At 36.0% G+C, this 22,882-nt stretch overlaps 1 protein-coding gene across 2 annotated transcripts in view; it reads left to right on the top strand.

Moving 5' to 3' along the window:
- PTPRG (protein tyrosine phosphatase receptor type G) overlaps nt 1–17,030 on the top strand; it is an 807,880-nt gene extending 790,850 nt beyond the window's left edge. For both annotated transcript variants that reach the window (XM_074284229.1, XM_074284228.1), the window contains 3 exons: nt 813–955; nt 10,330–10,465; nt 12,254–17,030. In XM_074284229.1, the coding sequence (XP_074140330.1) occupies nt 813–955; nt 10,330–10,465; nt 12,254–12,400 (426 nt within the window). In that variant the 3' untranslated portion in view covers nt 12,401–17,030. The remainder of the gene's footprint in view (nt 1–812; nt 956–10,329; nt 10,466–12,253) is intronic.
- The last annotated feature ends 5,852 nt before the right edge of the window (nt 17,031–22,882 follow it).

Here is a 22,882-nt window from a genome sequence, read left to right as displayed (position 1 = left end):
GAAGGTCAACGCCAAACAAGAAAGAAAACAGTTAAGAGAGCTAATGAACACTTAGAACTCTTTTAACCCATCAAGGGATGACCTACCATCCTATTTTTTATTTACTTTAAATAAATGACTTTTATTTGAACTTTATAAATTACCAAATCTATTTTCTTTCCCTCCTACCTTGCCCAATTCCTTAAAAAAAGAAAAAAAAATCCTTGTAATAAGATGTAGAAGTGAAACAAATTGCTGCAATACCCCTCCTCTGTAAATATCTCTTTCTGTACCTTGAGCCCACTACTTCAATGGCAGACTATTCTCTACCCCTCTTTTTTGTGTCCCATTGATAGGAAGTTAAACAAAGAGGCAAGGGAAGGGCCCTTGTATTTTGTTGAAAAATCTGAAAGATTTTATCTCAACAAGAAGCTCTCTCCTCTTATAACTTACTGGTTTCTTGATAGAATTGGGGTATGGCAGTGGTCTAGAGCCCTAAATAGTCACTAGTGTCCAACTGCAGGCTGAGTTTGCTTCATTTTACCTTTGCCAGAGTTCTTGTTCTCTCCTGAAGCAAACTGTTGCAACTATAGAGCAGGGGTTCTCAAACTACAGTCCACAGGCCAGTTGTGGCCCACTGAGGACGTTTATGTGGCCCGCTGGTTATGGCAAATGGGCTGAGGGGTGGAGACAATGTGAGCTTTTGTTTTTACTATAGTCCGGCCCTCCCACAGTCTGAGGGACAGTAAACTGGCCCCCTATTTAAAAAGTTTGAGGACCACTGCTGTATTGAATTAAATGGATAAGCTTTGATCTGTTCATCTTGATTTTAGGATGACTACGTCCTAGAAGTCCGACACTTCCAGTGTCCCAAGTGGCCCAATCCAGATGCCCCAATAAGCAGTACTTTTGAACTTATCAATGTCATCAAAGAAGAGGCCTTAACAAGGGATGGGCCTACCATTGTTCATGATGAGTGAGTATATTTCTTCATTTGAAACATGAATGCATTTCATGAAGTAGTCACTACTATAGTGGAAGGAATGTGAAAATCCATTTCTCTCCTTTTTTGTGGATTTAACTGATTTAATTGTATGCACAAACACACATGCACATGCACAGATACGACTTTCTTATTAAATTACATTTCATTAACATCGACATTGAAACTTACTGCTTGTTTGCATCAGACAATATATCACTAAGATTGTAGTTCTCTTAGAGATGGAGACTCTGTTTAAGGCCATAAGGCAGCTCTTCTTTAAGAATTTGTTGCTTCCACATATTACAGAATTCAGTTGGTTGGAGGCCATTTTTGTGCAACCTATACCTACATCATCCAATATCTGAAGACTTCAAGGGAGAAAAAAGAGAAGGAGCCCACTACCTCCAGAGAAAACTAATTTCCACTTCTGGTTAACTCTAATTGTTATAGACAGCTTTAAGCTTAAACTGGACTCCCAGCAATTTAGACATATGTCTCCTCATTCTACTCGCACCTTAGATTCAAATCTCCCTCTGATACAATCAGACTGTGTGATTCTGGGCAAATCACTACACTAATCTGAGTCACAAATAGGAAAATATATTTTAAATGACTATACATGTATAACCTTTATCAGATTGCTTCAATCTGGGGAAGGGAAAAGAAAATTTAGAACTCAAAATCTTACAAAAATGAAAGTCAAAAACTATGTGTAATTGGAAAAGAAAATATCATTGAGGGGAGAAAAAGACTCTGAATTATGGAGAAGGTGCAAACCTGCATTGGTAAGGGAACCCCGCATCTAGGAGTTTCCTATGCCAATAGACCCAGTCTCTTGTTCCATTGCTTTCTGCCTCCTGAGGACAAAGGACAAAGCCTAATGCTTCTCCCAGATGACAGAAAGCCTTTCACATACTTAGAGACAGCCATTATGCCTTCTCTTCCTCCTACCAAGATTTTCCTTTTCTAAAAGAATTTTTTTCAGTTTTTCATGGTCTCCTCCTGACCTTTTCGATTTTTAAGGTCACACAGGAAATAAACAGAAGTGGATTTTAACCCAGATCTGATGACTTCAGTCGGTGCTCTTTTTATTGTATGAATAACCAGGAAACAAACAAACAACTCCAAAAAATCCCCAAAAACCTTGCATCAGATTGCTCATGACCTTTCCAATAGTTGCCTGGTGCCTTCGTTTCCAAGGACAAGCCAAGTTGCCAATCTCAGATTCAGAAAAAAGGGGCAGAATCACATAAACCTTATGGTGCTTAAATATAGCTCGTTGTCCTTTGTGGCAGAAGCAGGCCCACAGAACCACTTTTTGACCCTGGGTTCAGTGGTCTGTGTATCTCACTGATATTTAGATAATAAGGCATAATTATGATTGTTTTATTCTACTTTCATTCCATTGACTTTATGGGTACTTGGAAAGCACAGTTGAATCTCAGTGCTCCTATTGACTTTAATTACTCATTATGTTTGGTCATTCAAAATCTCTGGTCAACTGGACTTGTTACTATCATAAGTTATAAAGAGAGGCAGCGTGGAGTAGAAAACATCAATATTTACCCCAATTTGAATCTCAGCTTAACTAGTTATACAACCATGGAAAAGGCCCTTGACCATCCTAAGCCACAGTTTTCCTCATCTGTAAAATGCTACCTACCTCATAAAGTCGTAGAAAAATCAAGTCAGTTGGAAAAGTGAGTACAAGGGATAATGAAAAAAAAAAACTACCCATGCATATGTACTGTCAAAAAAATATATATAATTATAAAATTAATAAATTATCAAAAAAATCATCAGAAAATGGGAAAAAATGGTTTTTAACCATGAATATAATAAGCTCTTCCATATTTTACTCATGGATTGCTCACCAAGTCTCAGAATCTGAAAGGTTATGAAGGGATGAGTTCTTGATCAGACTGGAATAGAGGGAGCATCATGGGAAAGTAGAAAAATTGCTGTGTGTTTTTTGGTATGTGCCATGAACTCCTTGGAAGTACCATTTCTCTGGATCCTTTGGAACATATGTTCCCAGAGGTTTTGTTCAAAAATAATTTTTTTAAATGATTTTCTCTTATCAAGGTTTTACTGGGACAAAATCAACCTCCTGTCTTGTTCTGGCTCAATATCATTTCTTTTGGCTTAAATTCTCTATCATTATCATCTTAGATTTCATCTGGTCTTGATCTCTGGCTAGATTGTATCCTTCCTGGATGTATCTTCTGTCATTATGTCTCTTTCCTTATAGTTTTAAATGTTTGTCTGCTTGAGGTGGGGGATAATTTGTGATACATTCACATCACAGATTTCAGCTAAGTTCAAATGGAAAGTTTCCATGTGATTCCAAGAATCAAACCCAATGGTTGACTAGCTCTAGGAGTTATGTGTGAACCTCATTAATACAATCTACTTCAGTTACATAATATAAAACAATTCCTTACTGAATGATACAGTATTGATTTGCTTGGGTTTTCCAGTCATTAAAGTGTTAGTTATTAATTAAGTCTACCACCCTTCCATGTTAGAATAGCTATCAGCATTCCAAATCCTTCTATTACAGGAAATCCCACTTCACTGGCTTTTACTTAGACAAAATTAACCTTATTTCTATCTATAACTCTTGTTTTTATTTCTAAATATATCCTTCCTTCCTTTCTTTCTTTACCAAAAGAGGCTAAAAAAATTAAAGAAGAAAAAAAGAAGAAACGCAATTAGTAAACCCAACTACATTGGGTATTCCACGCTTCTCATGAGTTATCTCTACAAAGAGAGGAAAAAGTCACATTTTTCACATCTTCTCTGGGTCTAAGTTTGGTCAGCTAACTCAGTTAGCCAGACAATAAGCAATTATTAAATGCCTGCCATGTGCTAAGTATGTGCTAAAGAATAGGCTACAAATATAAAAAAAAAAAAAAGTCCCCTACTCTTAGCAACCTCACTGTGATTCTGTCTATACTGCACAAAAAGCAATGACAATAGGAAAAACCACAGTTATTTTTATCCCTGTAGACAGCTTCTTCACATAAGTCAGGACAAAAATTCTACCATGGAGCCTGAAGCATCTGATTATACTTTGATCCAAAAAAAAAAAAAAAATAATAACAAGAGAGGTGCTGCTCAATTTCTACAAAACTTTGTGGTGTCCAACTGATTTCCCCTTTTGGATCTTTTACTTAAGTTTTTCCTCTGACCTGACTCTCTCCCATATATACCTCCTGGGTTTTCATGAGCCATATTGATTCCAGGAAAGTTCTATCATTTCTGCCCTTGAAATCTCACGCTCACAGTTCTGTTACAGTGGAGCAACCTGGAGGCATTTTAAGCTGATAGAACACAACTCCCCTCATGTTTCATGGCACTGTTAGACCTCTGAAAGTGCTTCACTAGAGATAATCTCACACATATGGCTTTCAGGCAAGTTTGTTGGTGGTAGGGAAGTCTACACCAGATGCTTGAAGGTGACACCTGTGGATGTCAAACTGAAAATGACCCCAGTGTGTAAGCTTCAGCTTTTCATTCCTGAAGGACTGAAACTTCAAATGTGCCCTAACTCAGTGGATTTTTAAATGACAGTCCTAGATAGATAATAGTTATTTTTATTGAGATATTTAAGAAGAGATCTCTAAGAAAGGGGAAAAAGTTTCATCTGTGAGGGACCACTAAAATACAATATCATCTCATTTACTGAGTGCCAAGTCCAAATAGGTAAATCGTCCAGATAATTTGTCTTAAAAGCATCAGCTTTCATTTGAATGTTTCTAATGGAACTATTTCTAGAATCTACTGACTGGCCCTTTCCAGCTTCATTCATTAAAAAGCTATTAATTAAATTCTTGATGACTTAGGGTTATCATCACATGTACACTCATTGCCCTGTTTCCTTGGATAGTGGCAGCAGTAAGTATGGAGAGCTTCAGGGTAAAGCAGAGTTCAGACAGAATGACTTTTTGTCTCTTATACCAAAACTCCTGACACCATAAGATCATCACTGAAGTCCAAACAACTCTAATGTTTTCCTCTGAATAGAGCTCCTCCCTCTGCAGCAAATTGTTTTTGTTTTTGTTTTTTTTTTTAATTAAAGCTTTTCACTTTCAAAACATATGTATGGATAATTTTCAACATTCACCCTTGCAAAACCTTGTGTTCCAGTTTTTTTCCCTCTCTCCCCACTTCCTCTCCTAAATGGCAAGTAATCCAATATATGTTAATCATAAGAAGTTTTTCTATACAAATTTCTACAATTATCATGCTGCACACACACACACACACACAAAAGATCAAAAAGGAAAAAAATGAAAAGCAAAACAAAATTCAAGCAAACAACAACAAAAAGAGTGAAAATACTATGTTATAATCCACACTCAGTTCCCACAGTTCTCTCTCTGATGCACCAAGTTTTTCAGAAACCTAATAGTAATAATCATTATCTACTTCATCAATTTCCTTCCTTTCTTTCCAGAGGTAGAGAGGGGACTCAGTGAAGAATATTGCACACACTTTCGTAGCTAACGTCCTATTAGATGATTTTGCTAAACTGCTTTTTTTTTTCTTCTCCTCCACTCTCCTTATTTTTAGTTAAAAGGGTTGGCTTTGTTATAAGGGTTGAGGAGGAAGGAGAGTCACATTCAAAAAATGAAGGAGATGTTTAAAAAAAATAAAAAGATTGATGAATTTAGGTGGTTCAATGGATAGAGTGTCAAACCTAGAATCTGAAAGATTCATCTTCCTGGGTTCATATTTACCTTTATATTCTTACTAAACTGTGTGACCCTGGGCAATTCACTTACCCTGTTTGCCTCAGTTTCCTCATCTGTAAAATGAGCTGGAGAAGGAAAGGGAAACCTAGTCTACTATCTCTGTCAAGATAACCTCAAATGGAGTCACAAAAAGTTAGATGCAACTGAACACCAACAAAATGTGCTCAACATTGTAGCAGGTACCTGGGATCCAAAGAAAAGAAAGTGAAATATTTCCTGATCTTCAGAAACTTTATTATTGTAGAAATTTTTAAAATTATTTTTTATTAATTTTATAATTATAACATTTTTTGGCAGTACATATGCATAGGTAATTTTTTTACAACATTATCCCCTGTACTCCCTTCTGTTCCGAATTTTTCCCCTCCTTCCCTCCACCCCCTCCCCTAGATGGCAGAAATTCCCATTTATATTAAATATGTTATAGTATATCCTAGGTACAATATATATGTGCAGAACCGAATTTTGTTATTATTGTTGTTGTTGCAAAGGAAGAATTGGATTCGGAAGGTAAGAATAATCTGGGGAGAAAAATTAAAAAATATTCACAGTTTACACTCATTTCCCAGTGTTCCTTCTCTGGGTGTAGCTGATACTGTCCATCATTGATCAATTGGAATTGGATTAGCCCTTCTCTATGTTGAAGTTGTAGACAAATATTAGTTCTGAAATGGTTTTAGGTGAAAACCAGCAGCTTCCATTGGCTTCAGTCTATTTCTCCTCTTCCCTAACTATCATGTTATATTGGAGCTGTTAAGACAGTGAACTTCTGTTGCACCTCTGTGAAATGATTACTTTGGAACACCAGTCAAAGCTTTTTAAGATTTTTCATAAAATAGAAGCTTTTATTAAATTCTTAACATTTAGGGGCCAATTTTTAGAACCAGAGTTTCTGTTATACTCCATTTAATGAGCTTTGACTTCCATGCATGGGATACTCTGTCCCAGATGCTAAAGCTCACACTCATTCATACTTAGTGCCAAGATTTAATCTTATAGCTCAGAGATATTTTTTTTAGTTGGCTTACTCTGAAATAAACATTATTTTCAGGACATCAGACTGCCTTTCTCAGTAGCTGAATCCACATCATTATGGCCAATTAAAAAAGTACAACAAGTACAAGTTCCTCATGGTATGACCCATTATATGACCAACATTCATTGAGGATAGTAATCAATCCTTTTAGGTTTCCCCTCCCCCTAAAATATTTCTCTCCATCATACATTAAGCAAAGGATAGCTCCTTATAAAAAGAATATTATTCATTGATCCTGGACAAATACCAACCATCCATCTCCTTAATAGAAAACATTTCTTTCAGTCAACAAAGATATCCTAAGTACCTATTATATACCCTGGGCTCTGTTAGGGCTGTTAAAGTATAGTACATAGCTTAAGGTAATAAATACTTTTCATTTGTACTGGCTGCTGATGTTCTATCTTGCTTCAGAGCTTTATTCAGCTAAAAATATATCCCAAATATGTGTTTTCCTTAAAATTCACATTAAGAATCCTCCATTCACCTCCAGTCTTTCATTCACATGATCATAGGATTGAAAGCTACAAGGTACCTTAGAGATTTTCTAAGCCAATCCCCTCATTTTATACACATGGGAATAGACCCAGAAAGGTTAAGTGCTTTGGTTTAAGTCATTGTATCAAAGCCAGGATTTGGAATTAGGTCTTTTACTTCTGAGTCCAGTACTTGTTCCACTCTCCTAGATGTCATTTCCCGTCTTGGTTAAAGAGAATTTCCTTCATTTCCTTCCAGAGTCTTAAAAGTTAATCTTTTTTCTTGTCATCTTTAAATCTCTTATTCTCCAGGCACAGTTATTTTTTCCCAAAATTTCCTCTGAATATACAAAAGAGCTTTGATTTACTCAGTACCTTCCTGGTAGAGAAAATCGCTCCACCAATAAGATATTGAAGTCTTAGTAGATGAGTCCATTAATAACAGAATGAAGATTGTTGTGTACAGAATATATGCAACCACTAGGCTAACCATTGGCTAAATATTTCCTTCACTAGGAAAAGTATCATAGTTTTAGATGGCTAGAGTAGACCTTAGAAGTCATCTAGACTAAACTCTTTTTTTTTAAAGATGTAAATTGATGATTTAATAGATAATCCTAAGGACTAAATCACATAGCTATTTTTCTCCTAGCTTAGTGCACAGCACACAAACACACACAACACACACACACACACACACACACACGACACACACACACAGCAGTCCACTCAATATTCTAACCCATCGATCCCAAATTAATCTGCCTATAGAACATTTGGGGGCTCAAAATCTACTAATAGATGCTATTAAATCCTAACCCTTTGGGATAGAGGAGACGAGGAAAATTGAAGTGCAAACAGAAGAAATTGAGCCTGTCATTCTCCAAAATCACCACTCATAATTACCATTATATAATTTGCTATTTTTAAGGGAAAATAGGGGCCGCTAGGTGGTACAGTGGATAGAGCACCAGCCCTGAATTCAGGAGGACCCGAGTTCAAATCTGGTCTCAGATACTTCCTAGCTGTGTGACCCTGGGCAAGTCACTTAAATCCAGCCAAAAAAAAGAGGGGAAAATAGTTGTCCATGAGATTTTTTTGTGAATTCCCTACTCACATCACATAGACCAAAAACTTGGAAGTTAATTTTTTTTCTGTTTACATCCATCCTATCTACAAGAATTCAGAGTCCCCTTACTTTCTATCACAATGCACTCCTTGAAACAGCATCTTAAACCCATCTTAGATTCTATCCATCTCCAGCTGTGCATGACATCTGGACATCCATTTCTATCTAATGAAATCTGACTTCTCAAATCGCTGCTCTGCAATGTCAGTGCCCAGTGCTGGAGTCAAAACAAATAAAAAAAAAAAAACCTGTTAAATGGTACAGGGGAAGGAGCATTGAAAAATAAATGTAGGACACAGAGAGAGAATCGTGGGAACAGAGTGTGGAACACAACATAACATTCTCAATCTCTCTGTTATTTGCTTGTATTTTGTTTTCTCAGTTTTTCTTTTTCTTCCTTCTTGATCTAATTTTTCTTGTGCAGCAAGATAACTATATAAATATGTATACATATATTGGATTTAACATGTATTTCAACATTAACATGTATTGGACCACCTGCCAGTTAGGGGAGAGAGTAAGGGGAAGGAAAGGAAAATTTGAAACAAAAGGTTTTGCAAGGGTCAATGTTGGAAAAATTAGTCATGCATATGTTTTGTAAATAAAAAGCTTTAATTAAAAAAGAAAAGAGAAGAAAAGAAATGGAAGATTAAATGCATATATATGCCATTGGAAAAAAAGAAAGAAAGAAAGAAAAAGAAATATAGGTCATATAAAAAAAAACAAAATCTCAATTAAAGAAAACTTTTTTTCAAGGACACTGAAATTAGACGGCCTGGGTATCAAACCCAATTCTGCCTTTTGCTGCCTCTGATTGAAGTAGCCACTTCCCCCATTGGAGCCATGGTTTCCTTATCTGTAAATGATGAAGTTGTCCTAGATAACTTCCAAGGTACCATCCAGCTTTCATTGGTGATGTTAAGACCCTTTATCCTTGAGTAAAAATATTCTACTAGTTCAGAAGCCCAGTGGTTAGATTTACTCTGTGTATCAAACTCTATCAGGTTGTCAAGTCAATTCCACCTTCATAATGATCCCCGCTCCCCATGCCTTCCTCTGCTCTACTCCCACCCTAGTGTAAGACTGCATTGTCACCCACCCAAGCTCTTAGAAATAGCCTCCGCACAGGTCTTCCAATTTCTGCTCTGTCTTCCCCCCATCTATCCTATTTAAAGCTTCCATCAAGTATTTTTATTCTGCCTTACATCTAAAGCAAAAATGTCATCATTCTCTTCATGATCCTATGGTTATTACCTATCTGTCACTGGTATTAGAGAGAAACAGAAGAAAGAAAAAGGGGGCGAGAGAGAGAGAGAGAGAGAGAGAGAGAGAGAGAGAGAGAGAGAGAGAGGGAGAGAAAGAGAGAGAGAGGGGGGGGAAGCGGAAGAGAGAGGGGGGAGAGGGAGGGAGAGAGAGAGAGAGAGAGACAGAGACAGAGACAGAGACAGAGACACAGAGAGACACAGAGAGAGAAACAGAGAGAGAGAGAAAGAAAGAGAGAGGGGGGGGGGAAGGAGAGGAAAGAAAGGGGAAAAGAGAGCCAGAGGGAGGAGGAGGGAAGGAGAGGGAGGGAGAGACCGACTGATTATTGTTAATAATACCTATGACTATAATAACACTATTGACAATAGATATTAGTATTGCCATTTTCAGCTAAGAAGCCTGTGGCTCAGAAACAATGAGAGATTAATCATGGCCTCAGTTAGCAAGGCACAGAGATAGAATCAGAATCTGGCTTTCCTGACTTCTGAAAGTTTTCCATTATTTGTTCAAGCCAGTCATTGCTATGGTGCTTCCAGTGTGACAGACTCTTGGGGATGGTCAGATCTCAAAATGACCCGGCTGCCCGTGCTGTATCTCAGGGCAGGCTGCTCAGTTCCTGAAATAAGCCGGAATGATCAATGCTTTCCACTGTCTGTGGTTACTCACTCTGTCTAAAGCTGCTATGTCATCTTCTTTCCCAGGTATGGAGCGGTTTCAGCAGGAATGCTATGTGCTCTTACCACACTGTCCCAACAGCTAGAGAATGAAAATGCTGTGGATGTTTTCCAGGTAGCCAAGATGATCAATCTTATGAGGCCTGGAGTCTTCACAGATATTGTAAGTAATGTCCTTATTTGTGACTCACCTTCCAACCACAAATAATGCACGTTTAAAACTCTAGACCCTCTTTTATCTCACTTGATTTTGGTTGGGTCATTTCTGTGTACAAGTGTTTTTTGAGCTTTAATAAGACTACTTATCCCTGCAAGTTCATGTCTATTTACAGCTGGCTGTATTGCCTTTGGACAGAACTCAGCTTGTTGCTTTAAAAAAAGTCTTGATTCTACCAAAATCCAAATGTTCTGGGCAGCTATCTCCACCATCCAGAAGCCCTAGTTTTTCAGCAAGTCCAGAAACATCATTCCCAGGGTAGCTCCACCAATAAAATGTTACCTCCATGAGAGCAAGCTTCATTTCATTTTTGTCTTTGTATGACCTAAACCTGCACATAGTAGGTGCTCAATATATGCTTGTCAGTTGATTGATTAACAATTATTTATCACAGCCAAAGAACATATTCATATACTCATGATTTTTTAACCATGGAAAGTATTGATTTAATTTTAGATACAATAGCAATCTTGATATTCAAAAGGTTTTTTTTGGTTGAAAGCTTAATTTGCATAACATTTTGCTTTGTTGTCTGTTTCCAATGAATACTTACATTTGTTAATAATATTGTTAATATTAATAATACAAATTTGTAATATTATAAATGACCTTTTACCCTGACACAAAGCTATATTCCAACACCAGAAATTGAATCCTCACAATTCAGAAATTGTTAAGGTAATAGAGGCTATATATAATTAAATTAAATGAGAATTTGCAGCTAAAATAGAACATGGTCCTGGAGTCAAAAAGATTTGAATTCAAATTCAGGTTCAAATGTTTACAAGCTATGTGAACCTGGGTAAATCACTCAATCCCTATTTGCTTTAGTTCTTCATCTATGGTTTGCTATTTCCTTCTCTAGCTCATTTTTACAAATGAGGAAACTGAGACAAATAGGAATAGGATTGAGTGATTTGTATAGTAAATGCCTGAGACCAGATTTGAACTCTTCCTGACTCCAGGCCCAGTGTTCACTGTCTCATCTAGATGCCCTGTCAGGCACTTGATTGATTGATTAATAAATAAACAATATTAGTCACTTAATAAATGTATATTGAATTGAACTGAACCTAAGAGATATAGTGGTTAAAGTTCTGTATTCAAATCTAGCCTTAGACACATATTTACTGGATGAATCTGAGCAAATCACTTCCTCTCCCTCATTCTCTGATAATAATAGCACCTATATCCCAGGATTGTTATGAGGATAAAGTAAGATGTTTGCAAAGCATTTTATAAATCCTGAAGTGCAATATAAATTCTAGAGATTATTTTTAGTATCCAGAACAAGAGATATAATATAACACAGTGAATACTCTTGCTCCAATATAATGTAAACTTCTCAAGGGATTAGTGTATTTAATTTTTGTCTTTTTTATCTCCAGCACTGGATAGGTGCTTAATAAATATTTTCTTATTGAGTGACTGCTTTAAATGAGGCATCCCTAAGTCCTGCCTTATTAATCTACATAAAGAAGGGGTTGTCCCTATTCTAGTCCTACACACACACACACACACACACACACACACACACACACACACACACACACACACACTTCCTAGAAAAAAAAATGTTACTTAAGAAATATATATATTGCTGAGATTGTTAAAACATAGCACATAGTAGACACTTAATATTTATTGACTGTGTTACATAAGATGATATGACTTCACTCACTTTTTTTGGCTCAGCATTAATCAAAATTATATCCCTCTTCTTTCATTTTCCAGGAACAGTACCAGTTTGTCTACAAAGCAATGCTCAGCCTGGTCAGCACTAAAGAAAATGGAAATGGTCCCATGACAGTGGACAAAAATGGCGCTGTGCTGATTGCCGACGAATCAGACCCTGCCGAGAGCATGGAGTCTCTAGTGTAATTGGAATCCTGAAGAGGCACTTGATTTGTAGAATGAAGGAAGACTGAAAGAACTTTTTTGAGGCCTTTTTTGCCAGACTCTAGGTTATACAATAACCCAGTTACTTTTTTACACTGATAAAAAGTTTTGATATTTATTTTTTGCCATTTTATGTCTTAATGGTATCCTACTGAGCATTTGCACCTCTGTTTATTTTACACAGTGAAACACAATTTTATCTCGTTTGCACTATCTGATCAGTGTTACTGCCTATAATATCCTACTACAAAAGCGACCCCTGGTCTGACATTCCATGGCGACATATTGCTACTTTTAGTTCCATGCAGTGATGGTTTTTGTTAATGACCGTGAGCATTGAGTCGTTGATTTGTGAATGCTGAAGCAGTCCCATTCTTTTTTAATGAACAGCGCTGTACTTGTCCCCAGCCCCCCTCCCTTATTCTTCCAATCACTTTGGTCAATATTGTATGCCTTTCGTAGTTCAGTAGAGTGGATGAACACTGTTGTTGTTGTGTTGTTTCGTTTTGTTTTTTTTATCAGACTTTAGCAGGGGATTGGTAGCCATGTATATGAACAAGATGTAACTGCCTCCTGGGCATTAAGTGATGCCATTTGTGGCGGCTCAGATTTCCACTGGGATAGCTTGGAGGCACAGTAGCTGCTTTATATGTCCTTCACTTACCATTGGCAAAGTGTGCAAAACCACATGGGACATAGGCAGCAGGTTATGGACTTCACTTCAGAATTCATAATTATATCCAAATAAAGGCTAACATTGCTTTCTGTTTTTTACGGCAGCCATGTGGATCATAATGTTTGTTATATTCATCGTAATGATCTGAATCAGCAACACAGTAGAAATCAGGGCTGTCTTTAAAAAAAAAATAGAGGTAGCAATATTTTACATAACCGCACTATTGAAAACCTTTAATTCTTTTACATTAATGCTTCTTGACCATGACATCACTCCCAGTGGGATGTTGTTGAATGAAATGAACATTTCCTTAATCTCACTTGTTGCCATTTTTCAGGTGTGTAATTTTGAAACGAGTGCTCAAAAGTAAAGTACTGATCCATATTCATGGTGAAGCAATCTAATAAAAACTACCTACCAAGTTAGCATTCTCCTTCTTTTCTTGCCAAACTTTTCATGATAAATCTCTTAATTAACATACCCCCTTCCAAATGAGATCTGATCTTTTTCCCCTATCATTTAAAGGTTCTTGGTCTTATTTTAAGATGAAAACACTGGGTTGGCAAAAGTTGGGAACTTGGAGTTGGTTATTGGAACTCTCACATTTGAGGTTAGCAATGAATCTGTAATTACGGTCTGTCTTTTCTAGGCATGAAAGCAGACATTGTGCAGACACACACATGTGTGTGAATGTATACTTGCATCTCAGTAAATGAGACTGATATTCTCAATCATGGCCAAGAGAAGCTTATTTTGTTCGATGAATCTTGGACTGTGCTCATTCTTTGAAACACAATAGGATTTTTGCCTTAATGGGAAAATGAAGAATTAAGATAGTTCTGTAAACTGTTAGATGGGAAAACCCAATCATACTTAGGAGGATCCAATTGATTTTATTTGCATGCATGCTTATAATAGAGATAGCTGCTCTGGAAATGGGGAGTTGGCCCCAGAAGCACTGGATCTAGTAAGAATAAGTTGAATGTTTCATAAAACACTCAAGTCACAGTCAAGACTATCTTAGTCCACATGGCTAGGAACTTGAGAACCTTAAATGAAAAATCAAACTCATGGCTATCTTTTATTTGACTTTATCAAAAGGCTAACCATATAGCCATGGTATGAAGAGTTGCTTAAGAGATAATATAATGGTGGGTCAAACCCCAGTGTATCAGTATCTGGATGGCACTTTTCCAAGCGAAACAGCTTTTCAGTCATTCACTTACAAGCACTGTTGAGGAACGCCTCCTCATTGACTATTATAGAATCCTCAACAACAATGATCATTATACCAGTATGGAGGTCTGTCCTGCAGAGGTTCCCTTTAATGGTAGTGCTTGCTTGTTCTGCATAGGACCGGTGCATTCAGAGACATTTACAATCCCACTAATCCCATTGAAGTTGGCACTGGGAAATCCCAACTATCAGTGTGAGGAGGTTGGACCATTGGATATTTTGTGCTCTTTGCTGAAAATCAGAGGTCCTTCAGAGTCCTGTGAAGAAGTGAGGGTCTCAAATCATGGTAAGAACCAGAGATTTGAGTGTTGAGGTATTTCATTATTTGAGTTTTAGTGCATGTTTACTTTCTATGGGCTCTTGCTCATTTTAATGTTGGTTTAGCAGAGAAAGTCACAATGGGAAATGATGATGGAGGATTGAGTGCCTCTTTTGGGCCTTCCTCTCAATCCTCTTCTCCTCATCCCTTTAGGAAATGATGTTAGAGCTAGGACTCATTTTCATTTTCAGTGATTGTATTGGTAAAAATGAATGTTGGGTGTCAATAGGAAAAAAATACATAGAAAGTATTCATTCCTGTGTTATTCACTGAGAGCTCAATTCATGGAAAATAACTTTCATCTAAGTTTTGTTGAGTTTGGTCATCATTTACCTTGTGTCAAAAGAGTTGGTTAATTCATAGACTAGAAACTACATTCTAAAGAAGTTCAGAAGTTCTTGGGAATGAATCAGGCAGTGTCTGTAGCAGAACTGAATCAAAGTCTGCAAGATCCCAATCCACTCTGAATTATTGCTCTTTGTCTTGCCAAAGTAGTTCATATACTTTTTCCACAGGAAGATAGGGGTGTCCATTCGACTGTTTCCCATTTCAACTGCTAATTACATAAGTTCATACTATCTTCCCAGTAACAGAGAGTCTTAAAGAATGCATTCATGTTCATTCTTTGAGACATAAGCACATGGCTTAACTACAGAACAAGGTTATTATCACTTGCACTCAGGGGGAAAGGAAATAGCTATTGCAAATTCATGCATGCTTATCTGTCTGAGAAGCTCTTTGGTGAATTTAGGCCCAAAGGAAACAGTATACACCCATCACACAAAACTGAATTGGAATGATTAAACCAAGTGGCTATGGATTTTGGACACCTGAGAAGTGGCATTCTCAGCATATAAGAATATTTTTCACTTCAAAGTCACATTTCTCCTTTTACATTTAAAAAGGCTAGCCTACCAATAGGGTTTTTGGAAAGAATGATGTTAGTTGAGTTGATTTTCCTGATATTTAAGTCCTTTGGAGTCCATTCCAAGCAGCTGGATCAGAGGTTATTTTTTTAATGGTCCTGATTACATAAGATGGTAGCCTAGGCAAATGTTTCAGAACCTGAAAAATAACCTGAACTATTTTTAAATGACACAGCACAACTGCCCAGCTTAGAATTTCTTTGCTTTTTTTTTTAACTGATATATTTAAAAGTTAAAATACAGATACCAGTTTTACCAAAGATACATATTACTAATTCTCAGCAAAAAAAAATAAAATAAAATAAAATAAAGTAAAACAAAAACCCACCATAATTTAAGGAAGGAAAATTGAAACATAGTCTGTCTTAAAGATTTAGCAGTCGTGCTTTAAGATACATTTTCAACTCCTGTGTTCTGAAGTTTCTATTCCCTTGGTGCCAGTGAATTTGTATATGAAGGGAAAATGCCTGCTTTTTTTTTTTTTTTCTTTAACAGCTGTAACTAGATTTCTTGCTAAACTTTTGAATTTGCCCTAAGTTGTCATTCAACGTGAGACATTGGCTTTGCTGATCTCTAGGGAGAAGACATGCAAAAATTGAGATGGAATTGTAATAAAGATATTTGGCCCTCGACTTTGTCTTAGCTGTTAAAAAAAAAACTGTTTTTAGTATTTTTGTTAAATATTTGCAAAGGGAAACATTTTCTACAGAGGATTAATTAATTTCAAGAAAAATATCTTGAGTTTTAAGAATAAACATGTCTCCAGAAGAGGAGACCATCAATTTTATAAGCTGTCACAACTCTCCCAACATTTGGGGAAGTGACTCTTTTTGTTAAGACATTTGAAACTAGCGAGCAGCCATTGTTTCTAAAGAACTCAGCCTTCATGTTGACTCACGTTTCTTTGACTTCATTTTGAGATAGCAGAAATCATTAAAACTGTAAATATTTTGTTGCTTGGATAAGCATCTTCTGGGAACTTTGTATCTATGGTATATAATCATAGAATTTTATATTTTCATATAAAGCTGATTTTTTTCTAGTTTCAACTCCTTCATAGTTTTTTTGTGGTGGATATGTGAATACAGCCTTTCTGTGTACTGAAAGTAGCACGGACCATCATCACATTCCAAAAGAATCCAACGCCATGTTCTTTCTTTGGGGCAGTGATTGTGAAAGTTGGATTTTCTTTTTCATTCCATTGTCAGAGTGGGCAATAGGAATTAGGCCTAATCAGTCATTGAATACGTCTGTCGCATTGGACCCATTTTGGAAAAAAGTGGTGTTTTGTTTTGAGGTTTTTTTTTTTTTTCCATTTTGTTTTTGGGGTTTTTTTGTAACTTGAAGAATTACCTTTTTTGTTCTGTTTAAAACTATATCAAATCATTCTATGATAGTGTTATTTAATATGTAAATTGTATTGCTATACATAAAATAAAGTATGGTTTTTTGATGTATTGGTGGTGTTGAGCATTCTGTGAAAGCATCATTCAACAGTTTGCTACTACCCAATGAAAGCAGGTGACTTGTCTACACTATGTTGTCACACAGAGTTGATATTCAGAACATTCTTAAGCATCATAGCTTACAGTACCCCTTCTCTTTCTTACCTTTAAGTCTTTAGCAATTGTTGACATTAAAATGAAAAAAGAACATCATTCTTTTAAAGTAGGGGTTACTGGAAGTAGTAGGGAGCCTAGAAATTATTTAGTTCAGCTCTCTCACTTTACAGATGAGGATGCAAAGACATAAACTTTAGAGATCTGAACTTTAAAGATCTGGATTTTAGAGATCATTCAAGCCAAGGGTTTTAATCTTTATTATGTCTTAGAACCCTCAGGCAATCTGGTAAAGACCATGGAACCCTTCTCTAAATGATTTTTTAAATGCATGAAATAAAATATATTGGATAACCAATTATATTGAAATATTACTAATAAAATTTTAAATAAAAATTAAGAACCCAACTAGTCCAACTCCCTCATTTTACAAGTGAGGTTACCAAAACCCAGAGAAAAGTAACTTGTCTAAGGTGACAAAGATAGAAAGCAGAGCTAGTCTATGAACCAGCCTGAAAGCACAAAATCCCTAGCCTAGCAACTGTGGAAAAAGAAAAGGGAGATTATGAAGTGGATCAAGTCTAGTATCATCCCATCATCTGACTACCATCCCCAAAAAAGCATGTTTCTTTCTTCCTTACACTTAAAAAGAAATTTCACTCTGGAAGGGACCAGAGCAGTATTAGAATCCACTACTTTCATAGATGAGGAGACTGAGATCCAAAGGCATGAAATAATTTCCCCAAAGTCATCCAAGTAATAAGTAACAAGGTGTGGTCTGAATGGTGATTACTTGACCAATACTTCCCAACATACCACCCTGACTATATTTAACAATGGAGGATGAAGGGAACTACTGGAGATAGTTTAAATGGATTGTGACATGCCACAAATCATTGTAAAGATTTCTCATTCTAGTAAACTATTGCTTTAGTATTTTTATACAATTGCTTTTTTCTGGGGACCAGAGTGAAATGGGAAGACAGTCTTTATCAACTCTATAGGTGCCAAATTTGATTAATTTAATAATCTCCCTTTTTTTCTCCCTCCCAAAATCATCTTCTCTAGGATGCAATGCTATCAGACTGGTCCCTATTTCTTAATAAAAGAAATTAGGGTCATAGAGCTAGATGGCACTTCCCGTTTTACAGATAAAGAAACTGAATTCAAATAATCTGATAATCCTTGAATACTATAAATGGAATTAAATTAGTGTTACCCCTTCCAAGAGTAGTGTATTTTTATAAAGGAAGTATGAGATTTAACCTCAGGGAAACTTCATTTAATACTTACTGGTTGTGTGACCCTGGCAAATCACTTAAGTCCAATTGCCTCACACACAAGAAAAAAAAAAGAAAAGAAAAGAAAATTCACTCCTCCAGAAGGCCTTTCCTCATTCCTATCCTTGGCCCTAGCTCAAGTGCCTCCTCCATCATGGGGTATTTATTCTGCAAATGCATATAAATATATAAATATATGTATTCCTGTAGGGTAGAGACTAATTTTTTTTTTAAATCTCTCTATCCCTAACACCTGGAAGTTACTTAACTCTTTAATCAGTGCTCATTAATTGAGATTGACAATAGATTGTGATAGATTCCCTACCATCATAAGAGTTGGAAATAGTTTGGAGGTTCTCTACTCTAACACTTTCCTTAAAGATTTCTTGGAATCACTGGGTTTAAGTTTATACAATGGGAAAATTAGAGTAAGAGAACTGAGTTCAAATCCTGACTCTACCACTATGACCCTAACTACTTGTGTGAGCTTATAGCAGATTTATTCTTCTATAAAATAAGAGATTGTACCAGATAGTAGCAAAGTCACTTTCAGCTCTAGACTTATGAAGCTATTAAAATAAAAGACAAAATGAATCCCAGAGAGTGAAAGTGGCTAGTATCTGTTTGCTTTCACAGTAGAGTCTACCATATGTGGTGTGGATGCATGACTTCATTGGTTTGGATATTCCCTCACCTGTGAAAATTGCAACCAATTTATATCCTCTCATCCTGTTAAATTCTTGTCTATGTTCACCCTGTGATCCAGCTCTCTGTACTTTCTACTCCATGGTTCTCTATTTGTTATTATTTATGGCTTCATGATCAGTCCCCTTCCTTTTAGGAGCATTACACTACTGAGTGTTGATAGGTCACTGTTGAGTCCAACTACTTATTGATTTATTTTGGGAAGAATAAAATTAGAAATAGGAAAACATATTATCTGGTTTGAATTAATGTGAAAATATTTTCCTTTCTTGCTTTTCAATGTTAGCAAAGAAAAAATTGCCAATTTTTTCTTTGTTCACAAAGGCAAACTCTACTTTTCCTACTGTGGAAGCATATTAAAAAAAAAAAATTTCCATGAAATAGGACTAAGAAATGAGGGAGGTCAAAGGACATAGAGAAGCCTCCTATATCATTCATATTATCTTCAAGAAAAGAATCCAAAAGCACTGGATTTAGTGAACACCAAAGACTACCATTAAAAATGAAATGGATTATACTTCAAGCCATAGGAAAACTATTATTGCTGCTTTGAAAGCTATTCATTCCTAAATAAGCCATATGTTTTACTTGGGAAATTATGTATGACTTTGACTTTAACTGAGGTCCTTTCCAATAGTCAGATTCTATGATTCTCCAAGCACTGACTTATGAGAGAAAAGATTAAATTTAGTACAAAGCTACAAGAATAAAAAGGAGAAAAGGGCAGGACATGCAATTGAAACAATTCAATCCTGGCCTATTCACATGAATGGATGATGATGAAAAACAGGCCATGAACAAAAGACAGTTAATACAAATACAAATATAATCATTTTAAATTGAAACTTATGAATATAAAGTAATTGACACATCAAAGAGACTAAAAAAAGTCTAAACAGCAAGATAACTTCAGATACTTCTTGATTTACTTGCCAAGCAGAGCAATACACCAGTCAAAAGCCATACCAGTTTAGAATATAAACTCATTCCTACAGTTTTCTGGACAAGGGTGATTAAAAGTTGAGAGAAGCATCACTTCATAAAACAGAAGAGAAGGGAGGGATTGGTAAGACATCCCCCTAAGCAAAGTCATCTGAAGGGCATTTCAGGATGAAGATGGAAAGGGAGGTAGCTTACAAAAGAAAAAGGGAACAATCAGCAAAATTGTTATAACAATCTTGTTTTTTACATCAAAACTGTGGATATGCTATACTTAGACTCCCTAGAAATAAAGGTGGCATTAAAATTAAGCAGATGTGGAAGAAACAAGTGATCCAAAAAGAAGATGGGTTGCTCACATCATGAGGACATGGGCATCCTAGTAAACAGCACTCAATATTCCACTCTCCACCCCCTCCAACAAAGGCGACAACGAAGGAAGCAAGAAATGTAGGAAATTTGTAGAAGGACGTGGTCTCCCCACACATACTACTTTTCAAACAACTCAATTATTCTTCTTTGATTAAAGTTTTGTCTCTTCCCACCAAAGGCAAATGAGGATTATTGGATAATGTTATTAAGAGATTAATTATCCATTTGTTTCATTAGCCCTGAAATACCAGAAACCCATTTTAAAGGGGGATAACTCTAATATTCTCATTTAGTTTCTGCTGTCTGTTTCCCTCACTAAGGCTAATATCATTAGCAATCCCCATTATTATTCACTTCTGATTTGCTTAGCTTCATGGATAGTGACCTTCATAGACTTGTAAACATCCTGTAAATGACCTAAGAGATACATTCTTAAAGTCCAGAGAGAACATTATTTTGGAGTAACTCATTGCATCAATAAGACCACCTGTCTCCTATGCCAATGTTTTATTGATCACTGAAGATAGAAATAATTTGAATAAATAAGCTATGGTTATTTATCTTATAACTGGCAACATTTTGACACTCTGCTAAAACATAAAATCCAATATTTAACATTCACGTGACTCATGAATTCTACCTAACTTGACAATGTTTCAAAATTGACCATTATAAGAATAACTAATATGGATAGGTTATTGGGAGGGATATAAAATATCATTTTTTCAACTGAAGATTCATGGGAATGTGCCACATATTATATACAAAAATAGTGTTAAATCCAAATTGAACCTTTTATTTATTAACTTATCACAATATCTCTTATTATGAATCAGAGAAGAATTTTCAAGTGTCTCATAAATCTCTCTTAACAGGATTTTTTTCAGGGCAATGGAAGTGGGGAAAGGAGCTAAGAAAACTTCCAAAAGGTATTCCTAGGATTTATCTCTTCATGACCTTTCACCACAACACATATTTTTGGTCCAGTGAAATATTCCCCTCTCTACTTTCTTCTTTGAAATAGATGATTTCATTTGTGATTTCTTTGGTATAGGTGGGATGTCTGAATGAAGAAAATCCCTTTATCAAAAGACCTAAACACTTTCTCAGCAATTTACAGCCTTAAAGAGCTGACTGGAGCATTGAGAATTTAAGTGGCTTACTTAAGGTTACTTAACCCATGTGTTATAGTTCTTCCTGACTTCAAGGATGGTTCTCTTCACTATATCACACAGCTTCCCCTCTCATATATCTTTCTTTTTTTTTTTTTTTTTTTTTTTTTTAATAAATCTTTTAAAGTATTGCCACCACAGCATCTTTTTTTTTTTTTTATCAATCTCATACAACCAATGTTCTTTTCTAGATTTTTCTTCCCTTCTTTCTTTGCCTTCTCTCACTTTGTGACTTTATTTCCACAGCTTAAATCACCTACATGAAATGATAATTGCCACAACTCTTGACCTTTCAACAAAACTCCAGAGAGTTCTGAGGGGCCTCTAACTGCCTGTTGAAAATCTCCACCTGGATGCCTCACAAGTATCTCAAACTCAACATGTCTAAAACTTTCTTCTCCCCCTAAACCTTACCCTTCAATAACTTCTATATTTCTGTAAATGGCACCATCGTCTAAACAATCTCCCCTGTGTATAAACTTGAACCTTCTTTTTTTCTTTCAATTCTTTGACAATTCCTGCCATTTATACTTCTTTAATGTCTCAAATTATACCTTCTGCTTGATGCCCTGGAGTTGAAACTTTTACTTAATTCTCTTATTTCTCAAGGAGCTCAGTACTTGATTTAGTCTTCCTTCTTCACTCCATTTCCTGCCTTTAAACTTGCATGAATGAATATAAATTGATGCCCTCTCAAAATCCTACCATCCCAGTTCTTCCACCTCATCAACTGTCATCACCTTCTCCTTTATTCCATCCTACCTATGACCTCATCATCCCCCATAATCATTTACCTCCATGATTCAAAACTCTGAACTTTCTCTCTTCCTATCCTTCTCTCTCTCTCCCTAGGCCTTAATCTGTTTAAATCCAGTCTTCAATCTCATCACAAACTTTCAATTACTTCATCTCATCCCACATTTACAAGTTATATTATGGCTTAAACTGCAATAATTGCCTGAGGCCATCTGATAATTGCCTCTTAACCCAAAATGGAAATCATAAAAAAGGTCACAAGGATATGTTAACTTGTGTAGGGCATCTTCTGAAAGCTTTCTAGTCTAGATCATAGATTTCTCAGATGAAATATAAATGGATTTAGTCTAACTAATAATTAAGATGAAAATGAGAACAGATTTTTGAATAACAGAAATAAACTTTGGTTTAGGAGAATTAAAACTCCAATTAGCAATTCAAGCCATGAACTAGCTTAATTCCATCTTGCTTCTTTGTTTTGTCATAAAAGAAATGGCTACCTGTAAAGAGAAATGAGCCACTCT

This window comes from Sminthopsis crassicaudata, chromosome 1 (genome assembly GCF_048593235.1).
Source record: "Sminthopsis crassicaudata isolate SCR6 chromosome 1, ASM4859323v1, whole genome shotgun sequence".
NCBI lineage: Eukaryota > Metazoa > Chordata > Mammalia > Dasyuromorphia > Dasyuridae > Sminthopsis > Sminthopsis crassicaudata.
Note: the sequence above shows the minus strand (reverse complement) of the source record. Positions and strands in the feature narration are given on the sequence as shown.